A 24,967-nucleotide genomic window follows, 5' to 3' on the forward strand; every position below is an offset into this window, starting at 1 on the left:
CGTTCCCTTATTTTTTGAGCAAACCTAAATGAGAATAACATTTTGAACTGTTCTCTCTTCTGCTAGTTTTACTACTAAAAAAGTACTGGAACACAACTCATATTTAACACTTATTGCAAGCCAGCAAATAGATAATTTGGGTTGTATCGGTAAACAAGACTAGGGTTTGAAATATTCAATATGTGGGCTTGTACTATTGCCATAGTTTGGATGTTGTTATTAATAGACATTTGGTTGGTATTTAATAACCCTTTTGGCATAAGTCATATGAAGAATATAATATATTTACATACCCGCCTGTTTTAGGACCTTTATGAGAGTAATTTGCTCTGGAATTTCAACTAAGGAAGAGGTAACTACTGTCTTATAAAAAGTATATGAATCCATAACTGTGTTATAATTTCAGATTTCTGTTGGCATTTGCCAACTATACAATGGAACGACATGCAGTAAATATTTGTCGAATAAAAGCGTTTTTATACCTCCAAACTTTACTCTGGAGGATTTTGAAGAAAGATTGCGTGCAGCGTATGGAGTTATAAAGGAATCGAAGTAAGTATGCATTGCAAAATTTTGGAAATGTTTATATTTAAGGCTATTATCACTTATATAACGCTCAATCAAGATTAATTTGAAATGTTTTAAAGTAGGTAACGATAGAACCATTGTTACGGTAAAAGACATAGCCTTATGCATATAGCACATAGCACTTTCAATCAAGTTCTTCGCTCTCAGAATTAGGCACGACTCGTAATTCAAAGTAGAATAATTCCTTTTTTCAAAAATTTTGTTTGTAGATTTTAATGGGAATTTATGCAAAAATGCATGAAATTATCACTAATATGGATAGAAGAAATTATTGCTTTTCTCCCAAAGATTTTTTATATCATAAATTTTACAATTTTCATTCATGTTTTCAATGTTTTGTGTAAATGTTGACATTTTGAATATATTTTTGTATTTTTCTAATTTTAAATTCTGCTGGAAAGACATTTGCCAAATTTTTTTTTTTGCCGATACAAACATTTGGTACCTCGAATGAGAAAGAAAACAAAGTTAACATTGTAGTTTTCATTTATAATTTTCAGTTTTCCCTTAATTTATGCCCAACTATGGATTGCGTAGCCGTTGTTGGACATGCCCCAGAGAAGAAAATCTCAAGCCCTGTCCGAAGACTTGTTCCTTAAAAAAGCTATAAAGGTTGGATACATATTAGGGGATCAGGTTAAAAATGCCTTACCATTATTTGGGGTTAATGTCCGCAATCGTTTTGACAGATTTTATTTTGTGCATAATCCTTGTTACATGAGGGGGGTTATGACCATATTTGTAATGAAGTATTATGATAAAATTTTACTCAAATGTCTACAGGACTTTTGGTATTGAAAATGAATCATGTGGGTCCACGTTTTGGCATAGTCTTTATATAACGGTACCTCCCGATATTCGGCATTTTGGTGATTTAAGCGATATTATTTACCGAAAATTCAAATTTGGTATTTGAAGTTCGTAATGGGTACTACAGCCTATGACGGATCCACGTCTTCGAATAGCCTCCATATAACGGTACCTCCCGATGTTCGGTATTTTGATGATTTTAGCGACATTATTCACCGGAATTGTTTCAAATTTGGTTTTTAAGTTCGAAATGGATACTACAGCTTATGACAAAAAATTGTCTGTGCAGGTCTACGTCTTCGTATAGCCCCAATATAATGGTACCTCACTACATTCGGTATTTTGATGATTTTAGCGATATTATTCACCGGAATTGTTTCAAATTCGATGTTTGAATTTCTTAATGAATACTAGCCTAAGGCAGCAACTTGTCTATGCAGGTCCAAGTCTTCATACAGCCTCCATATTACTTTACCTCCCAATATTCTGTATTTTGCTGATTTTAGCGTCATTATTCACCGTAGTAGTTTCATTACGTATTTAGAGTTCGTGATGGGTACTACAGTCTGTGACAGAAAATTGTCTATGCAGGTCCAGGTTTCCGTATAGGCCCCATATATCAGTACCTCCCTATATTCGGTATTTTGACGATTTTAGGTACAATACTCACCGAAATTGTTTGAGATGTCTTATTTGAAGTTAGTAATGTAAGCTACAGCCTGTGACAGAAATTGTCTATGAAGGTTGAGGTATATATATATATACACATACATATCTTGTTCACCAACATTTTCTGAATTCGTACCTATAGCAACATTGGAGAAAAACTGGAGTTATAAGAACAATTCTTTCTTTACAAATATTTGAAGTAGGAAAACTGGATCTAGAAATCGAGTTGATTTAAAATTACGAGTCTACAACGTATAAAAACATAAATATTTTCTGCCTCCCTTGAAACTACTATTGCTCTGTTCCACAAAGTATAGAAGTATAAAGATAGGGGCTTAACCATTCAATTGTTTTAAAACTTTTTTCCAGGCGTAGGTATTATAACCCTGGTCCCGGAATTTTTTTTCTTTTTTGAGCCAGAAAAGGTATTACCACAAATTGTATCATTTTGGAATAGTAAGAGTGTCATTAATAATTTATCATCAATTTGGTTGGCCCCCACAATGGACCCTTTTTCGACTTTTTGGGGTTTTTATAAAAAATCCGGGTCCAAAAAATCAATAATTTGACTATAACTTCGGAACCGCTTAAAAATCACTCCATCATTACCTCAGACTTTCGGGTCAAAAATCTGGGGTCCGTCCGTCCTCTGTAAAAAATCGAAAAATCGAAGAGTTTTTACTAAACTAGAGTTGTTCCATACTTACCAATGTTAAGCAATTTAAATCGGTAACGCAATATGCAATTAATTGGGAAGATCCCTGGATTAGAATTTTGAAACCAAATTTTTGGATTGTTCAAATTCTTATTTGTCATTCTTTGTGTTTTTTTTGTTTGTGTTTTTTTTTATATAAACATGCCTCTGTCATGAGCTAATATTCAAAATAGTATAGTCACAAACCATTTGTTCAGAGTGCGATTTGTCCAGCCTTTACAATTTCATGTCTTTGTGTTCCAGAACCGGCAAGAATCTACTAGTTTAGCTATCTTCTTCGACATCATAAAGCGTCGCCTGAAATTCGACATGGCGCACGCATATATTCAACTTCCCCACTATGGTAAAATGTTTTGTACGACCGTATTACCCAAATACGTCAGGTCCATATCTTAAAACCGACCGAAATCAATACTTTATTTAACACAGTATTTTCTGTATGTGTTATGTCTAATGTGACCATTTATATTTTTCGTCAGAGCGGGACGCCGGCGGAATTTTGTAAAAAAAAAAAAAATTATGCATTTAAAAACAAATTTTATTCAAAAACGGAGAGAATACGTATAAATCTAACTTATGAAATTAATCTTATGTCAAGTATTTGTTTTATATTTGAAGGGCACACAGCTATACCGAACTAAGTCATAAAAACATAATTCGAAGATATTTAGAGGTAAAGTAAATGCACTGCCATTAATTTCTGGAAGGAATATTTCAGTCTACCAAAAGAAAATGTAAAAGTCTATATTCAAAATTAACTAATGATATTAATTTAAAATAATAATAATTTACATATATTTCTAAAAAAAATATTCAAAAACAAAAAAATCTACTTTGGTTCATTATTACTCTGAATAAAATTTCAAGGTTTCACAGCTAAAGCGAACCAAGTCAAAAAATAAAATAAAAGTTTCGTTATATGACTAAATATAGTTAACTTTAGCGATTAATTTCCCACTAGTTACGGAGTTTTATTTTAAGTCATGTCTTGGTTTGTCGGCTGGCAGCTGCGGGTGCTTCTATTGTAATTGACAATCATTGTGATTTTTAAAAAAAAATAAATTAATGTTAACAAGGACAAAGGAAAATTAAAGGATTCAACTATGGTAGAAATAAGAGGGTAAAGTCATGCAATTATATGTTAACATTTTTATACGCTTCACCATAGTATGGAGGGTATATTACGTTTGTAATTGCATTTGGAACACCTCGAAATATACATTTCAGAACCCATAATATATTCTTGATCAGCATAAAATTCTATGTCGATTTAGCGAGGTACGTCTGGCTGTCCGTCTGTTCGTCTTTGGAAATCACTCTAGCATCCGAACGAAATTAAGTAAGTTGATACAAATTTACTCAAATGTGTATTATGTCTGCAGGACTTTTGGTATTGATAATCTGCCATGTAGGTCCACGTCTTCGTATAGCCCCATATAACGGTACCTCCCGATATGCGGTACTATTACCGGAACTATTTCAAATTTAGTATTTGAAGTTCGTAATGAATACTACAGCCTATGACTGCAAATTGTCTGTGCAGGTCCACGTCTTCGTATAACCCCTAATATACGGCTACATTCGGTATTTTTAAGATTTTAACAGAATTTTTAATGGATTTCCTAGGCAGGGAAATTTGACAGAGTAAATTACACAAAATGTAGAGATGGATATGCTTATTTGAAATGACTTTAAATTCTTAATTTTACCATGGTTTAAACAAATATTTACACATAAAAAATTCGTCATTTCCGTCTTCATCATTTTTGGGGCTGGCAAATATTCCTCATCTTCATTGCTGGAAAAATCACTAGCACTGCTATTATTACTATCCATTTATAGAAAACACTATTTTTTTAATATTGCTGAAAACTGAACGACAATAAACACGTGCTCACTAATAGTACTAATTCAGAGTGACTTGGTTTATTTTTGCTTTGAAAAAAGTCGAAGAAGACAGTCGTTGACTTAGGTTTTTTGCCGTCATCTTTGGAACGAAATACTTTTTGACATTGTTCTTTACAGGGTAAACAGAGTTTCCATATACGGGGATATTGACACTAATTTCGGTTTGTTTTATTTTTCATAACTTGGTTCGGTATAGCAGTGAGCCCTCCATTTGTCAGCAGAGCAAATTAGTTTTAAAATATCGGGTCTAGTTTTCAAGTAGGAATGGAGCTGATTACATTCGCAGACTCTATTGCGGACACGTTTTGTCCCTCGATTTTCAACACGGCTTGATGAAAAATCGCTGTCTGTGCGTGCAAAAAATATAACCACAATTCAGAGCTGGGATTTTCGAAAAACGTTTTTAAAATAGTAGGGCATTTATCTATGCTCAGAAAATAGGTTTTCAAAGGCTGAAACATCTTTAAAATTCTCTCAAGCGCCGGCATTAAAGCAAGCCACCTTGTTTTACTGTAGCCCAACAGTTTCTGATACTCTGTGTCGGTGGAATCACAGAACTCTTTCAGAACTTCTACCCGAATGCTGTAGATGTAGAAGAATAAATAAATTTTCACAATGATGCATTCGAAGTCAACAGGGAGACAATCTGCGGCTGTTTTGATAGCATTATGAATTATATGGGCTCCACACCCAATCCCAATGAGCTGCCTTCCGACGGATAGGTTCAATTTCGCGTAAACATTATTTATCCCTTTTCTATTCTTTCCTCCGAAATTGCAGTTTGTATTGTCTGCACAAAATGCCACAATTTTCTTATTCAAATCATTGCAAGATAATACTTCTTTCAAATAATCCACAATTATATCAGATGATTCGCCTGGCTGCTTTTGAAACTCTAAAATCCTGACTCTCACGCCTTCGTATGGTACAAAATAGCGAACTAAAACAGGGAATAATTTTTTGAGCCATGATTGGAAGCACTTGTGATTTTGTACGGGCACATCTAAATTTTTGCTCAAAATATGTTTGTATTAGATTTGAAGCACAGTCATCCGAACGAAAACTGTGGTTTTCTTGCACTGTGTGGTACTCCCACGCACCCTCCGCTGCAGCTATATCCAAGTCTTTGGAAGTCGCCAAATTTGTTCTTTTAAAAAAAGAAAGCATTGACGAGCTTGAAGCGGCAGCTTGATCAGAAAGCTTTTGTTTTTCCGATTGAAATGATTCTCAATATCACTGGCACCACCATGTCCAACACTAAAATCAGTACATTTTTCACACGTAACGTCTGATTCACCACTTCTTTGTTTTATAAATGGATACTTATTTTGCAAAGAAATGTTAAAAGTACACTTGCGTTTAGGCATTATTGTAATGTTACAATCACTAACATTGAAAATAAATTGTTTGACTTTGCTCGCCTTCTCCGACTCCTCGATGAAAAGATACCAGAACAATTTAGAGCGTCTATGCTTAGGGTACTGACAGAGTGACAGAAACTTTTTCTGTTTTTATAAGCATTTTTAATTTGGTGATTTCCCTTGTTATGCTGGAGTTAATGTCAACGCCGTCGACGACGCCGAAAAAGTTAAAACAGATTGAACTTTTTCGGCGTCGAATTTCTTACGGCGTTAAGATTAACTGCTCTCATAAAATTTCATACGATTCAATTTTTTTGAAATTTGACGCTGTCGACGACGTCGACATTAACTCCAGCATTAGCATTACAAAATCTTTCGAGTTAATTTTAATGTTAATGTTGCTTGAAAAAAACTATGCAAATAAATTATATGTTCACGGGGAAAAAAATAACTCATGTATTTTTCATCAATATCAATATCCAGTATTTTCGAAAGCGGGACATTTTTGCTCTCGCTGGGGACAGCGGGACAGATAACCTCAAAGCGGGACTGTCCCGCCCAAAGCGGGACGTATGGTCACGTTAGTTATGTCAGACTATGAAAATTTTCATTAATGTGAAAATGAGTTTATAGTAAGAGGTATAGGGGGTGACACTATGTACACAACCTTCTGTAATCTGAAAATTTTATTTGTGCTTAAATTCGTAACTCTCAAATCAAGATGGCTGCACGTCATTTCTTTGATTTCTTTTCATTTTTCATTTTATATTTCGAGTTGTACACAGGCAATAGAAAAATTATTTAAAAATTGTGCTGCAAGAAATCAAAAAAAAAAAAAAAAAAAAAAAAAAAAAAAAAAATATATATATATATATATATATATATATATATATATATATATATATATTACAATAACATTATATTAAAATAAAATAATATATAGAGGACAATAATATAATTATATTATAGTTTAGTATTAAGAAAGTGCAAATAGAAAAAAATGTGGCAGTGAAATGGACTCATGAGGCTGTAGAACATCTAACTGTATACGTGCAACAACATCCCTGTTTATATAACTGTCGTTCCCCTGAGTATTTGGACAGGGTTAAAAAGGCCCAAGTATGGTCAAAAGTTGGGGACGGATTGTTAAAATATGATGGTTCCCTACATGTAAAGGAGGCCCAGCGAAAATGGAGGAATTTAAGAGTGCAATTTATGCAGGACCAAAGGCTTCTCGCAAACTCAAGGAAAAGTGGCGCAGGAAATGGCTATCTCTATTCACCTAAGCTATGGTGCTATGATCATTTATGCCTCTTAAAAACGCATAACATTGAGGAAAGTTTTCGCTAAAGGCGTCATGATATATGTATATAATTATTATGTACTTACATTTTCAGAACACAGTTCCGGAACACATTGTAAAGGATGTGAGCAAGGGTCATGTAGAAGATGTGTGCGAGGATCATGCGAAAGATGTAAACGAGGATTATAAATATACCCAAGAACTACCAAAGAAGAAGCTTAAAGTAAATCTTGTATCCTTCAGAAGCTTTGCTTTTCCCTTTGTAAAAGATCGGTTGACTGATACTTTTTGTTTACTTATTATTACGTAGGAAGTAAATAACAGCTCTTTCTTTTCAGAACACAATGAATAATTTTAGAAATGGCCTAAATGTACTTAGGAAAGTTTTATCTGAAAAGAAGAAATTAAAGTTTGCATGGTTGGGCAATTTTGTTGCTGGGCAAATGGAGGAAATTAGTGTGGAACATCAAAACGAAGCTGGATGGCAAGTTCAGTGCCTTATGAGGGAACTTATAAGCAAACCACAAAATATCAGTCCACAATCACTAAAAGACGTTTTGGAACTATTATTTATTTATGGAGGGGGTGTTCGTTGAAGGTGATTTCTTTACTGTTAAATAAATAAGTCCGTATTTATATTAAAACTTAAATATTTTATTAATATTTATTTTTTCTCAGAAAAAAAAAACACAAATTTTTATGCTACATATGATCTCCTACTGACTGATACGATATTAAATATCAAAATGTATTGAATTAACATTATATGTGTTTTATAGCTGTTTAACATTTCGCAATCTCGTGGATTTCACTAATTTATATTATTTACATAACTTACTTAGAAATTACTAATATGAATGAATTTATCTTATTTGTAATTGAACTGACTGGATAAAAGATATCCAAAAGCCGAACATATTTTTTTATATGTACTGTTTTTTATTTCACCTTTTTTTATGTTTTCTTTAATTAAAAGATGTTGTTTTATTTTTGTTTTTTGTTTTTGTATTGTTTTATTTCAATGTTTAAAATTCAATTTGTTTCGTTCACACTTTTTTGTTCTAGTATTAGGTTTTTTTTTTTTGTTCAATTAATTTTTACTTTTTTTTTGTTCAATTGGTTTTGGTTTTTTGTACAATGTTTTTTGTATAATGTTTTTTTTTGTTGACACTTTGTTTTTTTTTCTGTTTTGGGCACTGTTCACTTCGGGGGGGAACCTTGCGTATGCGCTTTTAAATTTGAGACAGAACTGATCTACCTCCAATTTGCATCGTCACAGCAAACCTGTTTTGGCTGGTGACGATGCTTATTTATTTGAATTCAGCATTGGAATTTACCGGTGGCTGCATATATGTGCATGTGTGTGTGTATATGTACATCATTTTTTTATGATGTTATTTATGCAGCCACCGGTAATGTAACAAACAACACTGTTGCGCAAAAAACTAGCATCTTTTATGAACATTTCTGGCCCCCGAATGACAAGTGTTTACATTCATCTTTGAAATACAATATTGTTCTTTATATTTTTGGCATATTTTTTATTGGACCTGCAAACACGTAACCCAGCTGGGTATCATAGGCCAGGACATCTCCAATTCCAGCCTCCTTGCACTCGTCTTTTCTTATGGCTGAGTAAACGTCAGCACCCAGTTCCACATCGACGGGATTGTTGCCTCGGGGATCAGGGTCGGCTAGGGCGCAATTTCTGAAACTTCTTGTGGGGTCCTCGAGGATCGGGTCCGAGTAAATGCGCCTGGGCAAATCTTCGATTATCAAGGCATTGACTCTAAGACTCCAGTGGCTGTTTGTGCGGCGGGGCGAAACCGTAAAGGTGGTAAATCGCTGCCAAATCCCACGCAAAGTTTGGTGTTGTTACAACTTCCACGTTTAGAGATACTTCCTCCAGCTGAGACGCCCCGTGTAGCAGCGTATGATGCCGATTGTTGCACCTCCTGCAACCAGTCAACGACGGACAGTCAGGGGCCAAATGACTTCTGGCAAGGCAATTTCTGCAGTACCCCCTACGCTCCACAGTCTCATAGCGCTGGAAGGGGGTCTGGTGGCGAAACCTCTCGCAAGCACTGAGGGCATGGTCCTCCTGACACAACCCACAGGAATACTGCCAATAGCTGGGTCGTTCTTGGCGTTGGCGGGATCTTGCAGCGGAGCGGCTTCGTTGACGTCTTTCTGGCGATGTGGAACTGGGAAGTCTGCGGTGTCTATGAGCCGGTCTGCTGGGAATGGGTTCGGTTGGGCGTCTGGGTCTGCTAGAACTTCTCGCTGTTGGACGTGCGGATTGGTTGGGACTGCGGCTGCGATCATCTAAACGGCAGTCTTGATTGGGCAAGTAGGCAGCCATATCTGAAAAAAAAACCAAAGGCGAGTACTATGTTCTTTTTTAAGTAGGATTCCGGCTAGTCAGTCGGAAAACAATTTGACAATTTTTGTGATAGGTCTGCTAATGTTGCCACTTGATGTCCGTATGTCTACAACCCTCGTATTCTGATCGCTACCGACATATGTTTTTGCAATTCGACCCAACTTCCATTCATTTGGAGCCAACCTATCGTCCTTTATGACTACTAAATCTCCTTCTTTGACATTCTCCTTTTCACGCTTCCATTTAGTTCTTCTGTGAAGTTCGTGGAGATATTCTAATTTCCACCTATTGCAAAAGTATTGTGAAATAACTTTGAGTCGTCTCCAACGATTTACTAGACTAAGATCTGTGTCGGAAATGTCGGGTTCAGCAGGAGTAAGAATTGATGTTCCAATTAAGAAATGACCAGGAGTTAACGGGGAAAGGTCATTTGGATCATCGCTACCAGGACTTAAGGGTCGCGAATTAAGGCAGGCTTCAATTCTTGCTAAGATAGTTGTAAATTCTTCAAATGTGAAATTCATTTTTGGAACACTTTTTCGCAAATGCATTTTAAACGATTTAACGCCGGCCTCCCACAAACCGCCCATGTGCGGAGCGCCAGGTAAGATTTCCAAGTAAGATTTTGATTGAAATTGTTTTGGATTGTGGTACTTTGAATATCCTTCATGAAAGCTAATCGATCTCGCTTTAATAGATCGACCGCTCCCACAAAATTGGTCCCTTGTCGGAAAATATACAAGACGGACAACCTCGCCGACTTATGAATCTGGAGAAAGCGGCGAGAAAGGCATATGTAGATAAATCGCTAGTTGGTTCTAAATGTATAGCCTTGGTGGCGAAGCAGACGAACAGGCAAACATAGCCTTTTGTAATAAAGCAAGCCCTTCCTGAATAACTTTTAATATTAAAGGGTCCTGCGAAATCTACCCCAGTGTTTGTAGGGTCGAGACAGAAAAGTACGTTCGGGTGGCAGCGAGGCCATTATTTGAGTTTGGGTTTGTTTCTTGTGAATTAAGCAGATTCGACATTTTCGTATAGTTTGTTTAACCAGAGATTTGAGTCCAAATATCCAGAATTCGGATCTTAGCACTCGGGTCATCAATTGATTACCACCATGTAAAGTGATCTTATGAGTGAATTCGACCAACAATTTGCTAAGGGTAGTTCCGTGTGGTAGTATTATGGGATGACGTTCGCTATATGTAAGGGCTGGAGATTGAACTAATCTGCCATTAGCTCGAATAATACCCTTTGAGTCGAGAAACGGGTTTAACGTCAATAGAGGGCTAGATGGAGAAATTGGAGACTTTTTCATTAGTGAATTATATTCATCTGCATAAACGAATTTTTGTGTACGAATTATGCAAGATCGTTTTCCATCTTGGATTTCGGCTGCGGTAAGATCTATTGATGAGGAGCGAAGATTTTGCCGATTTGCGCCAGTATTTTTCCAAAATCGCAGAGCATAGGCGTATGATCGGTAGACTTTTGCCAATGATGAGAAATTTTTTAATGGATCATCTCTTTCTTGAAATATAGTCAGAACTTTTACAGCTTTAGCCTCTAAATTTGTGTCGTTTGGGATATCTTGCGATGGCCAACGATCTTTTGGCATTTTGAGCCATTGAGGTCCATGCCACCAGAGCTCATGAGTCGTTAGTTCAGTTGGAGAACATCCACGACTAGCAATGTCAGCTGGGTTGCTTTCAGAGTCAACATGTTTCCAGTTTTCTTGCCCAACATTATCAGATATTTCCGAGACTCTATTTCCCACAAAGGTGCTCCAATGACAAGGAGGCTTTTTTAACCAGGCCAAGATGATAGTAGAGTCTGTCCAAAAATGTGTTGAATATTTTGATATTTGTAGACTGTTTGTAATAGATTTTGCTAATTTGGAAAGTAATACTGCCCCACATAATTCGAGCCTTGGTATTGATAGTTTTTTGATTGGTGCTACACGAGTCTTTGCTGCTAATAAAAAGGTATGTGTGGTATGGTCAGTTTTTTCAATCCGAACATATAGCGTTGCTCCATACGCGCTCTCCGATGCGTCACAAAATCAATGAATCTCAACAGAAGCATCTAGTGTAAACTGTATCCATCTTGGAACTCTGAGAGATTTAATATCATTGCTATTTTTGACAAAGTTTTGCCAATTTATATGGGTGATTGGTTTCAGTGTATCATCCCAATCGATTTTATCCAGCCAAATTTGTTGCATTATCAGTTTTGCTACCACCACTATTGGCGCTAGCCATCCGCATGGATCAAACAATTTGGCTATAGTTGATAAAACTTCTCGTTTTGTGTAAATGTTTTTGTTTTCCACGGTTGGAGGTGTAAAAGTGAAAAAATCACCTGATATATTCCATCGAATTCCCAACGTTTTCGTGGACGCATCTTCAGAGATATCCAACCAGTTAAGAGGCAATAAATTTTCTTGTGGAATATCTTTTATTATTGTATGATAATTTGAGGCCCATTTCATAAGTTGAAATCCAGCGGATTCGAGCGCTGCTACTAAGTCCTTCCGAGCTTTTATAGTCTCCTCAATTGTGTGTCCACCCGCAAGTACATCATCCACATAAAGATTTTGTCTTATAATTCTTGCAGCTATTGGATACGAATCTTGAACATCATCTGCCAATTTCATAAGAGTTCTCAGTGCCAGAAACGGTGCGCAATTTACTCCAAATGTTACAGTTAGTAATTCATAGTCTTCAACTGGGTCTGTTGGCGATTTTCTAAACAGAATTCTTTGATATTTTGTTTGAGTTGAATCCAACAGTATTTGCCTATACATTTTAGTAATATCGGCGTTAAAAGCATACTTAAAAAATCTCCATTTTAGAATTTGTAGTACCAAATCTTGTTGTAAAATGGGTCCCGGAAACAATATGTCATTGAGACTTGTTTTGTTTGATGATGGACAAGAAGCATTGAAGACGACTCTTAACTTTGTCGTGATTCGATCTGGCTTAATTACTGCATGATGTGGTACATAATAATTGGGCATTTCGTCTCTTTCATCCGGATTGATCCTCCGCATATGACCAAGTTCTAAATATTCAAGTATTGAGGCATCATATTGTTCTTTTATCTCGGGCGTTTTCATAAGTTTTTTCTCCATTCTGTAGAATTGAGCTAAGGCAATGTTTCGGGAATTTCCTAATTCTTCGCATTTTTTGAATGGGAGAGTCACCACATATCTTCCATCCTTGTTTCGTATTGTTGTTTCAGTAAAATTTTGTTCACAAAATTGGTCTTCTTCTGACCGTAAAACTTTTTTAGGGGTCTCTTCCACCTCCCAAAATCGTGTAAGTACTTTCTCTATTGATGTTGTATTTAGAAGTGATATTTGTTTTCGTTGAAGAGTGCTTCCCGGTATGGGTCCTCCAACTATCCATCCAAATTTGGTTTTTTGAGTTAAAATTGATCCAAATGTTCTCATCGGAGTTCCAAGTGTGAATATTAATGGTCCTATGTCCATTCCAATAAGTAAATCAATGGGTTGACTAAAGTAAAATTTCGGGTCAGCCAGTTCTAATGAGGTTACATCTCGAAGTTGTGATTCATCTAAGTTTTGTGGTGGTAAATTTGAAGGTAAATTATTTAGAACTGGAGCCCATACTTCCAGTTTAAAGCTACGGTCGTATTTGGACCTCATAGTAAACAAGCAAGATTTCGTAGATGTTTCGGCAACAAATTGACTAAGGCCGGTGAAATGAACTAGATTGTTCCTTGTGGGTAATTTCAAGAGGTTTTTCATCTTCTCAGAAATAAAAGTGGATTGTGATCCTGAATCTATTAGAGCTCGGGCATCGTATAGTTGTCCTTTGGTTTCAATTTGTACTATTGCTGTGAAAAGTAGAGTTCCTCCAGATTGTTGTTCACTAATTCGCTCATCTTGGAGGGTCAAAGTGGTAATAGTAGTTGGTTCTAGGTTGGTAGTGGACTGTATGTGATTTGAAAGAGCAGCCGCACTGGTACTAGGTTGTGCTTCCACTCGAGCTAGGTATGTGTTTGTGGTTCGGGTTTCCGACCCCTTGTGTAACAAAGTATTATGTCTCATAGTACAGATACGACAACCAAAGCGACTTTTGCAATCTTTTACTCCGTGGTTTGAAGACAAGCAGTTATAGCATAAGTGTGACGTTTTCACAGTGTGAATTCTGTCATTTACACTCTTTTTTAAAAATTCGCTGCAATCCCTGATAAAATGATTTGATTTGCAGACTTGACATGTTTGAGTATTTTGTAATTTTTTTTATTGAGGTTGTGCTAAGTTGTTTCTTCCTCCAAAATTGGTTGTATTTTTTGCGACATTTGTTTGAAATGTTTTCAAAAATCTAGGTTTATTGATGCTATTTTGCTTCTGTTGAGCAAATTTTGATGTTGAGGGTTTTATATTCCCTACTGATTCCAAGGTTTTGAATTTGTTTGTTAAGAAATCGTCAAAATGTTCCCATTTTGGTATTTGTTTACAATCGCTTAATGAGTTCTCGAATTCTTCTAAAAAGCCTCTAGGTAATTTTGTTGAGCAAATGTATATTAAAATCGGATCCCATCCTTTTACATCGACGTCAAGCATCCCCAAAGTTTGAATACAGCTATTTACAGTGCGTTGTAGTTTTTGAATAGTGTGACTTGACTCTGTAGAAACACCAGGTAGATTAAAAAGTGTTTTAATTTCTTCATTAATTTGCATCCTTTTGTTCTCATAACGATCCGTAAGATTTTTCCACGCTAGTGCAAATCCATCATTAGTTAGGGGAACATGCGTTATAATTTCTCGTGCTTCTCCTGCTGTCTTTTGAGTCAAATGGAATAACTTTTCGACATTACTTAATTTTGAATTGTTTATGTAAATTGCCGAAAATAAATCTCTGAAAGTCGGCCATTCTCGATAACCCCCTTTAAAGGTGTCTGTGTCGCATGGCGGCAGCCGTGATATTGGCGTAAAATCCACTTCCTTTCCTTGCTGTGACATCTCTGAATCTCTTTTCATTTTCTCCTGTGCCTTTTCATCCAAAATATTTTGAATTTGTCCATTTATTGAACATTGAATTGTCCATTTATCAGCGCCTGTTTATATGATCCCATGGTATCCAAATAATGTTTCCTCAGTTTATTTTTGTCGATGGTTTTTCCTCCGGAACATAATCACGGCAGTCTAAATATGCCCTTTTGAGCTGGTCCCATGCAGAATCCAACTCCATGCGTGTTGTCTCCAAAGTATGAACCGTGTCATCCGGTTTGGTTATTGAAAAAATTGAAATATAATCCTGAAGATCGTTGACGCAGTTTGCGAATTTTTCGCTTAGGGTCTTATCCATCTTGATGACTGAGTATTAACCTTTACCGAAATTTTGTTGTGTTGCAAAAAGGAAAGGCAACCCAATGAAAAGGATTGACTTGGAATAAGATTCAAACTTTTATCCAAATTTATATTTTTAAAAAATAAGGATAAGCTATCTTCTTCAATTTGATCAACGAAATCTATGTACAATTTTTGGTTTGGGTCGAATTATATTTCGTTTTGTTCCAAAGACTTGAAAGTTCTTGCAAAATCCCAGAAACTTTACTTTGTATGAGACGCCGAAATAATTTTGTTTAAAAATGTTTGCTGGGTTGTCCAGAGAAGTCAAACTCAATCAAGATATACCAAGGTGTCATAAAATATCTTGAAATCCACTCACAGGGATATTTTATTTTAAGAAAATCCAGAAATAATCAATATTATTCCAAAAAGAGTAAAGGTGAGGATTGTACAGGCAAAAAACGCTACAAAAACGACCAAAAGATTTTTGATTTTCCACCAACGAGGGTTTTTTCCCAGCAGTAAAATTGTAGAAAATGAAAATTTTCAATAAATATTTCCAAAAGGAAAAATATTTTCTATTGAAATAAAAATGTGTGCTGGGTTGTCGAACAAAGAATCCTCAAAAATATTACCATAAAATTGCAGGAGGAATTTTAAATTTTGACGAGCCAAAAATATTGCTATGAAATTTTGGTTGAAGCAACAAATTTTCTAAAAACGCTAGGTAATTAATTTAAAATCACAAGGTGCTAGTATTGGGTCAAGTTCCACAAAATTTTTTTCTCCAGAAAAATTCCAATAATTTGCAAAATTTTCCAAAAAATTTGTATATCCCAGCAAAATGTTTGTTGTGTCAAACTCCAATTAAAATTTCCACAAAAGTTTCCAAAAAGTAACTTTTTTCGTTCAGCAAATTCTTTCAAAATGTTTGTTTTAGCAAAAAGCAAAAAAAATACCAGCAAAATATTTCTGGGAAAAAATCCAGAAATAAATTTTGGGTCCCAGAAATGTTTTTCTTGATTTAAAAATGTTAAGAGATTTGTAAAATATAATAAAATGTGTTATATTATATATGGAATCGATTTTTTTCTCTTTTGTCTGTCCACAGACGCCAATCTAATTTTTTTCAAAAATCCCGAAAAAAATTCTAGGTTAAGTATTGTTTCATGTCCGTCCACTAGACGCTATTATTTGCAAAATCCGTCTGTCCACCAAACGGTTGCTATGTATTTCGCTTATGTATTTTTGTGACGCCAAAAATGTTAAAAATATGGCGATTATATATTTTTATGTGACGCTAGATTTTTTTCCAATATGGCGTTTATATGTGTGTCAAGCGACGCCAATTTTCCAATAAGAATGTTTTTTCCAATATGGCGTTTATATGTGTGTCAAGTGACGCCAATTTTCCAATAAGAATGTTTTTTTTTTTAATATGGCACTTATTTATTTTTTGAACTGCACGTTCAGCAAATTCCAATATTATGTATTTATGTGTATGAAAATTCGCGCTATTTTATAAGTACTTATTGCGCCTATGTGAGTCTATATTTAGATGTCCGTCCACAAAGTGGCTCCAAAAAGGGAAATTTTCTCAAAAAAGTGTCTTAGAGGCAACGCAGCAACTTTAAAAAGTGTCAACTTGAGATTTCAAAGTATGGGAATCTTCGGGTCAATGCAAATATTGAGGATTTGCCTGCTCCCGGTATGCCCTTTATGTTTAACAAGATAAATTTGATTGAGTACTCACTTTGATTTGGCCTTTGGGTCTCAAAAAAAATTCGTTATTGTAGTGTTGTTCTTGTTGTTGTTGTTACTATTGTTGTTGTGTTGCCGGAGTCCTTCGTGGTCTTCTGGCATCTTCCACAATTTTGCGTACTTCTTGATTTTGTTTGGTTTTTTTGTGATATTGTGTACTGTCACTTTTTGTTACACTTTTTATTTTTGTATTTTGTCTTTTGTGTAGACTTTTTTTTGCCAAAAAAATAAAAAATTTAATTAATTTTTGTTTATTTTTGTAGCACTGTGTAATTTCTTTTAGTTCTGTAGCACCGTGTAATGTCACTTTGTATCACTTTTTAATGTCACTTTTGTAGCACTGTGTATTTTCTGTTTGTTTTGTAGCACTGTGTGTTGTCCCTTTTTTGTAGTAAATTTGTAAAAATATATATTTGTTTGTTTAATGTCACTTTTTTGTAGCACAGTGTACTTTCTATTTTTTTTTGTAGCACTTTTTCTTTTCGTTGCACTTTTTTAAACGTCACTTTTTGTTAATTTATTTATTTATATGTTATTATGCACTTTTGTTTTTGTTTCACTTCACTGTGTCTGTCCACTTAATACTTTGTTTTTTTTGTTTTTAATATTCTAAAAACTTCACCTTATGATCCGGCTCTGGAGGACCAAATGTTTTTTATTTCACCTTTTTTATGTTTTCTTTAATTAAAAGATGTTGTTTTATTTTTGTTTTTTTTTTGTATTGTTTTATTTCAATGTTTAAAATTCAATTTGTTTCGTTCACACTTTTTTGTTCTAGTTTTAGGTTTTTTTTTGTTCAATTAATTTTTACTTTTTTTTGTACAATGTTTTATGTTTTTTGTACAATGTTTTATGTTTTTAGTATGATGTTTTTTTTTTGTTGACACTTTGTTTTTTTTCTGTTTTTGGGCACTGTTCACTTCGGGGGGGAACCTTGCGTACGCGCTTTTAAATTCGAGACAGAACTGATCTAACTCCAATTTGCATCGTCACAGCAAACCTGTTTTGGCTGGTGACGATGCTTATTTATTTGAATTCAGCATTGGAATTTACCGGTGGCTGCATATATGTGCATGTGTGTGTGTATATGTACATCATTTTTATGATGTTATTTATGCAGCCACCGGTAATGTAACAAACAACACTGTTGCGCAAAAAACTAGCATCTTTTATGAACATGTACTATTCATGTCTTATGATCAATAGATTGTGATTGGGTACTGGTAACTAAAAAATTTGCCTCTTCCTTTGCATAAACTTCAAACTCGTGGGCAATGTTGTCAATAATAAACTATAAAAGTTTGATTGAAAAACTGTGTATATACTAGGCTATAATGCTGATCTGACCACATCGACAAATATGGTATTAATGGAAAGGTCAAGAGTCGCTCCATCAAATAAATCCTACGTATGTGCAATGTGTCTTCCATTTAACACGCTAAATGTTATTTGGTTATCATGTAGCCGCCGATCGGCACATTATTGTCTTAAACAAATGACTTCGAGTTTTTAATAAGTTTTTATTTTATATATTAATTAATAGTTACAAACTAACAGTTATTTATATTTAATTAAAATCTATAACTGAAAGAATGTAGATAAAATATGTTTTAATGATAAACAATTAATTAAATCCAATTAAGGCTCCCCTCATTATTAAAGTATTCCATAAATATTTGCCTTATTCCTTCGGCCTCACCTCTCCAAGGGTTACAGTGGAACTTCTTTCGAGTTGGGGCAAACTTGGTAATACCTGGTTCATAGTAGGTGCATACGTGTCATCATTTGGTAAAAGGAAATTATGCCGGGTAACACAGGAAAATTATATAATTTCTTCTTTTTACACACATAAATTTATGGGAGCCAAGAAGATTCTAAATATGTTGGCGAGCATGCTCTACCTGTAACGTACCAACTATTCTCGATTATTAATCCTAAGAAGTTCGACTAAAAATCTCCATTGAATAAGGACGTAGGAGCCATTAATAGGGCTAGCAAGCAGTGGTTGGGGAGGTTCGGGTCCTTTCCAAGAGGAATAACTGTGGGTACGACACAATAGAATATTATGTAGACTCCTGTTTTTATATACAAAAAAATCTATGATATTGGCCATAATAAAATAACAAATTCCCCGTTATTGCTAACCTTTTCTTCTTAAAAAAAAATCCTTCTAAACTGCCTATTTTGTGAATGATTCCCGAGGTGATTTTGGGAACCTTGCCTCTTAACCCTCCCTGCCATTGGTTCTTCAGGCAATATAAAATAAAGAACCCCTAATTTAGATTCGTTAAAAAGTTATTACATTATCATCCTACCATGGCCGGAGCGAAAAGAAACACCCATAAAAAAAGACTACTCAGAGTACATTATTCTAACAACTAATATAAAAGTATTTATTAAAAAAAAATCATGTTATTTGCTAACGAAATTGGAGTATTACTCCTTATTCATTCTCAAGAATTAACATATACATACTAATGTAATAAACAAAGGTTATAGTTTTTTTTATATATATTATAAAAAAATTAATATCTAGATTTTGCTTAGTGCTTTTCTGATTTGTTTACATTTTTAGGATTTTTGGCAAAAAAAGTAGCAAAAAGAATATTGTCCCAAATTAACAATCTAATAACTTAAAATAGAAAATCTGTTGAATTATTCATTAGAATTTCCAACGAAACAAATCAGAAATGTGTTGCAAATTATCTTTACACAACTATCATCATTAAATCACATAAAAAACCAAAGCATAAGTAAAGTACAATAACTCACCAAATTAATGTTGATCCATCGGCGTGAAGAGGGCCCTTTTCAGCTGGAGATGATGGTAGAATTAGTGGAATTATGATTTCTTGGCAAATATGTGGTTAAATGATGATGGAACAAATTAACTGAATTTTAATATATTTCGTTAGTTGTTAGGATTAAAACGTATTTGAGGTAATCTAAGCCATTGGGTTGCGCAAATGAAGCACGTTGCTTCTTAATATTATTAATATTTGCTTGGTTTGAAGAAACAGTGATCTGTAGCGATATGATGAAGATTTGATTTGAATCGATGATCACTCTGTTTGTAATGACGATCTTTGTGCTGGTCTCTTACAATGCAAATAATATTGTTGTTGCTAGGCAGTCGAAGAGGAACTTGGGTAGCAAGTGTATTTTATGACCTTTGTTGTTTTTGTCGTCAGACGACCTGTTGAAGTACTTTTTGTACACAGTTTTGCAGAGGAGTGTGGTTGTCGCTGACTTTGAATTGACGGCAGACGAATTATTGATGAATCGATCTCTTTTTGTTGTTGTTGTTTTTTTTTTTTCTGCACCAAACTGACCCACGTTAATGATTCTGATGACAACTGGTTAGGTATGAGCTGCATTTGCTGTTGCTGGGCAGACTATCCAAAAGGGTGTAATTTTAGCATTACCAGTTTTAAAATATCATCAAAATAAGGGTGGTTGAGGTTGAAGTTCCAATATCAAAATTTTTTCTGGCTGAATAAGGTTATGTGGTTGGTACCGAGAACTGCTTGATATTTCGCTTTCCCTTGGCCCAAGTCCCACAACTTTCCGAAAAAAGCCAGTTATGTCGTTGAACAAGGTTTTCTATGATAAATACTCACTAAATCACTTTTTGCACTTATTATATGAAGGAAATACTTACATATATTTCTAAGAAATATTGTTAAAATTGAGTTGCGATCACAATATGGTTCACTCTGTGTGATCTATTATATTTTAGGATATAAATGATGTTTAGGATTATTAAAGATTTTTCCGTGTACTTGAAAAGGAATTGAAAATTTGGATGTTAGCTCCTCAGAGGTTGAAAGAAAAAGGATGTTCTCAGTTCTTTTGTACATAAACTAAATCTCTGTTGAGTTCATCTGAGTATCATATAATCGTCATCATCTGATTTAAGCTTTCCACTGTCATTGATTATCTACGGTATATGTTTAACCCAACATTACATTTGTTGCCAACTATAACAACTAGCAAGATCGTTAAAATTCAAAAGAATTATACAAATTATTTAAATCGAAGGTGGATGACAAGAAAAGTACTAGAATTATGAATAATAAAAAAAAAATCAAAGAAGTTTAGTTTAGAAAAAACGACCATTACAAAACCGTATAATTATGTACTTATGGTACGTACAATTAGCAGGAAAAAGGGAGTAAGATGAGGGTTCTATGGTCGAATATATTTACTGTGATAAGTTCCATCCACTTTACCTTGTAGATCCTCCAAGAGGTAATAATTATCTCCTACTTTTTCTCGAACTCTAGCCTTTATGAACATAGGGGATAACTTAGCGTTAAACCGCTTCTCGGCGGAGCTCTGAGCAAAATTTCGTCGAAATACTTCCTGACCTGTTTGAAAATTTTGTGGTTTTGAACGCAAGTTGTACTGATGAGTGTTTCGCCTATGGGCTTCCTGAATATATTTTTTGATGTCTAAGTGTTTAAGATATAAGGTATCATCCTTAGTTAAATGAAAATTTGGTTCGTCCAAAAGTTGTAAATTTTGGAGTAACGGATAAGTGGAACCGTGGGTTGCCATATCGATACCATATAAAGCGTGATATGGGGATGTGCGAGTTGTTTCATGGTATGAATTTCTTAAAGCACAGCTAATGGCACTTATGGATTCATCTCAATGTTGGTGGTCTTTTTTGATATATGCTCTAATTCCGGCCAGAAGGGAGCGATTTACCTTTTCAGAAGCGTTGCTTTGAGGTGAATATAAAGCCGCATAAACGTTTTTGACCCCATACGACGTCAAGAAAGCATTAAAATCATTCGCACGGAATTGAGTCCCATTATGATATATGAAATAACTGGCTCTCTAAGAATTCAATAATATATTTGGACTTGAAAGCTCTGAGTTTGCACAACCAGTGAAACTTGCTGAAATGGTCAAGTGCAATAAAAAGGCCTATATACCCCGTTTTACTTCTGGGATAGGGACCCAAAAAATCAATGTAAAGCCTCTGGAATGGGCGATACGAAATTATTTGGTTTGCCATTGGCGGTTTCATGGTGAAGTTTGGAGCTTTTGAAGTTTTGCACTTTTCGCAGTTTTTGACGTAATGTCGGACGTCTTTTACCATCCCCGGCCAAAAGAAATTACGGCGAATTTGGCGTGTGCGCAAATCGGCGAATCATGAGCTCTAAATAAACTTGTTGTCGCAGTTTTTGTGGTATCCATAGTTTCCAACATCTATTTTCTTGATCTTCTTCTCCCCGGTAGTGGTCTGTTCGGATATAGACAAAGTTATCTACTACCTTTATATCAGGGTATTTTGATTGGTTGGATGTGATTTTATTCCTTAGGGTATCATAATCGGAGTCATTAAAATGAGGGGAGGTGAGGTCTACTTCCGGTTCAGACAAATTAAGTGCTGCAATGTCGTTTTCAGGTATGTGCGATAAGGCGTCGGGTACGATAATATCCTTTCCTTTTCTATGACTTATTGTGAAGTTGTAGGATTGGAGTTTGAAAACCCACCTAGCAAGTCGGCCACTGAGTTCTTGTTGTTTGAGAAGCCATAATAAGCTCGAGTGGTCTGTAATGACCTCAAACTCTTGCATTTCGACATAGCAGGGGAATTTGTAAATGGCCTCAATTACAGCAAGACATTCGCGCTCTGTGATGCTGTAATTATGTTGGGCGGTATTTAATTTTCGGCTCATATAGGCGATTGGCCTTTCATTGCCCTCGTCATCTAATTGCACGAGAACCGCTCCAATTCCGTAATTACTAGCGTCACAGTGAATGAAGAATTTCTTGCTGAAATCTGGATTTGCTAGAACAGGTGCTGTGGTTAATAGCTTCTTTACTTTGTTAAATGCCTTCTGAGCCTCAGGTGTCCAACAGAATTTTTTCTTGTTAGAGACAAGGTCCGAGATCGGAGCGACTACGGTTGAAAAATTATTGACGAACCAACGATACCATCCTGCTAACCCTAAAAATCCTCTAATCTAATTAGGCACAGGCCAGTTCAGAATAGCTGTGACTTTTTCGGGGTCGGTGGATATGCCTCCGTTTCCAATCGTATATCCAAGGTATTTAACTTGAATAACGCAAAATTTACTTTTGGTCAAATTAATGGTCAAGTGTGCCTTTCTAAATTGAGACGCAATGCGCATTAGTACTTCCAAATGGGTAAAAAAATCTTCCGACACTACCACAAGGTCGTCTAAATACCCAAAAACGCAGTTTTTCAAGTCGGGTTGTATCAATTGGTCCATTAACCGGCACATGGTTTGGGGAGCCGTGAAAAGTCCAAATGGCATCACCACAAACTGGTATAATGGAAGTTCGGGAATGGTAAATGCAGTATAGGCTTTTGAATCATCATCTAGAGCAATCTGCCAATACGCATCTTTTAGATCCAATTTGGAAATTAAATGAGCTTTCGGTAATCGTGCGAAAATTCTATCTATTTTGGGTAGAGGATACGCATCTTTTAGGGTTACGGAATTGATTTTCCTCGCATCCAAACATAGTCGAACTTTTCCTGGATTGATTACTAAGCGCATGTGCGAACTCCATGGTGAGTTAGAAAGTTCAATAACTCCCAAATCCAACATACGATCAATTTCTTTATAAATTATTTTTTCCACCTCCGGTGACACGGGGTAAAATCGTTGTTTGATTGGATTGGTATTAGGCATATTAATTTTATGTTTTATGAGGTTTGTCCTTCCTAAGCCCTGTTTTTAAAAATTTGGAAACATGGATATGACAATGTCTAGTTTGGATCGTTGATCAGATGTGATGGGGTAGTACTGCTCACTAGGTTCAGAATCCTGTCTGGCTATGTCTAAATCAGGGTTTTGAATTGTTAAAGGAACTTTCAACGATACATCATGTTCTAAGGGTTTCTCGAAAACATCAATTGCACGAATTATATTTGGCACTAGAAGCGAGATGATATATTTGGTATAATAAATAATTTTATGGTTCTTTTTTGGCCTTTAAACATGATATCAACTTCTATGCAACCTTTCACTTCTTTGTTCTTGCCATCCGCTGTTCGAACAAAAGATTTGCATTTGACGAAATTTGGGTAATGATGAATTGGATGATGGGCCAAGTCGGCTCCTATGCAGCTTATGTTAGCCCCTGTGTCTAAGAGACCATATTCCGTAAATTCGAGGAAAGAAACTTGAGCGTAAAAACGCTTATCAGAAGGATGGGATATTATGGCAGATATTAACATTTTTCTTGCGATCTTCTTTAATTGGAAATTCCTTCGATAATGTAAAGTCGATCTTTTTGGTCTTGAGATACACGAAACGAATTTGTCAGATTCATTAAATATCTCATTTTGTCGTTGCATATCAATTTCATATCTCTTATGATATGGTAGTTTGGGAAACAGTTGTCTTAAATGGGACTGATTATCATTCAGAGTAGGGGTTAAGGAGTATATTTTGTTTGACAAAGCTTGTAGTAAAACATTTGTAATTGAACTATGTTTAATTATTGTATCGGAAAACAATAAAGGATTTTCAGTTTTATTATTATTTGAATTTATATTGTTCTGTGATGCACTTGCATTCAACACTGTAGGTGGTGATATTGTTTCAACATTTTCCTGGATTAGGGATTGTTTTTCGGAAGGTTTCCCTGTCGAAAATTTTTCTGAAATTTTTGCTTTGCTTCGGCACAAGTTACACACTTTGGCTTGTAAGTATTTTTGGCTCCACAGCCGTAACAAAATACTCTTCTTTTATTGAGGCAGTCTTCCCAGAAATGATCATTCTCATCACAATTCCATCATCGCAGTTCTTGAGGAATACTTTGAATTGCGTTAATTGACTCGGATGAATCTTCACATGAATCGTTTGGAACATCAGAAATATTTGCAATTTGTCTTTTGATTGAGAATTAATTTGCCTGTCGATTAGACAACATTCTTCTAACGTAGTCATCGTTCAAGAAGTTGTCTCGCATGAGAACTAATTTTCTCAGATGCGCTAAAGAGTTTACAGGGATATATAGAAGCTCTTGACGAATTTCAGGACGTAGATTACGCGTTAAAATTTCGATTAATTCAAGTTCAGACATTTGGGTAGGTAAACGATCATGAATAGAAGTCACGGAATCGAAGAAGGAATCGAAAGACTCCTATTCTTTG

General features: G+C 35.2%; 3 protein-coding genes across 10 annotated transcripts in view; 1 reads left to right on the plus strand and 2 right to left on the minus strand.

The window, feature by feature from the left end:
* LOC101892762 (tyrosine-protein kinase transmembrane receptor Ror) overlaps positions 1-6,193 on the minus strand; it is a 108,678-nt gene extending 102,485 nt beyond the window's left edge. The window contains exon 1 of the mRNA XM_059131959.1: positions 6,082-6,193. Within this exon, the coding sequence (XP_058987942.1) occupies positions 6,082-6,083 (2 nt within the window). The 5' untranslated portion in view covers positions 6,084-6,193. The remainder of the gene's footprint in view (positions 1-6,081) is intronic.
* Positions 39-24,967, plus strand: part of LOC101888554 (tyrosine-protein kinase transmembrane receptor Ror-like) — a 71,486-nt gene continuing 46,557 nt past the window's right edge. For 2 of the 8 annotated variants that reach the window (XR_009344251.1, XR_009344249.1), the window contains exons 1-4: positions 93-233; positions 307-352; positions 407-552; positions 7,021-7,952. Coding sequence is in view for 2 of the 8 variants with exons in the window: in XM_059131964.1 (XP_058987947.1) it covers positions 181-233; positions 307-352; positions 407-552; positions 7,449-7,473 (270 nt within the window). In the remaining 6 variants the exon portion in view is untranslated. Of the gene's footprint in view, positions 353-406; positions 553-7,020; positions 7,953-8,032; positions 8,357-24,967 lie in introns of those variants that run through there. The other 6 variants (XR_009344250.1, XR_009344252.1, XM_059131964.1 and 3 more) reach the window with 6 other exon arrangements.
* Positions 8,528-16,960, minus strand: LOC131806971 (uncharacterized). The gene is made up of 2 exons (XM_059131961.1): positions 16,814-16,960; positions 8,528-9,718 (listed from the first exon to the last, which is right to left on the minus strand). Exon 2 carries the CDS (start codon positions 9,714-9,716, stop codon positions 9,144-9,146), a length of 573 nt encoding a protein of 190 aa, XP_058987944.1. The 5' UTR covers positions 9,717-9,718; positions 16,814-16,960; the 3' UTR covers positions 8,528-9,143.

This window comes from Musca domestica, unplaced genomic scaffold (assembly GCF_030504385.1).
Source record: "Musca domestica strain aabys unplaced genomic scaffold, Musca_domestica.polishedcontigs.V.1.1 91, whole genome shotgun sequence".
NCBI lineage: Eukaryota > Metazoa > Arthropoda > Insecta > Diptera > Muscidae > Musca > Musca domestica.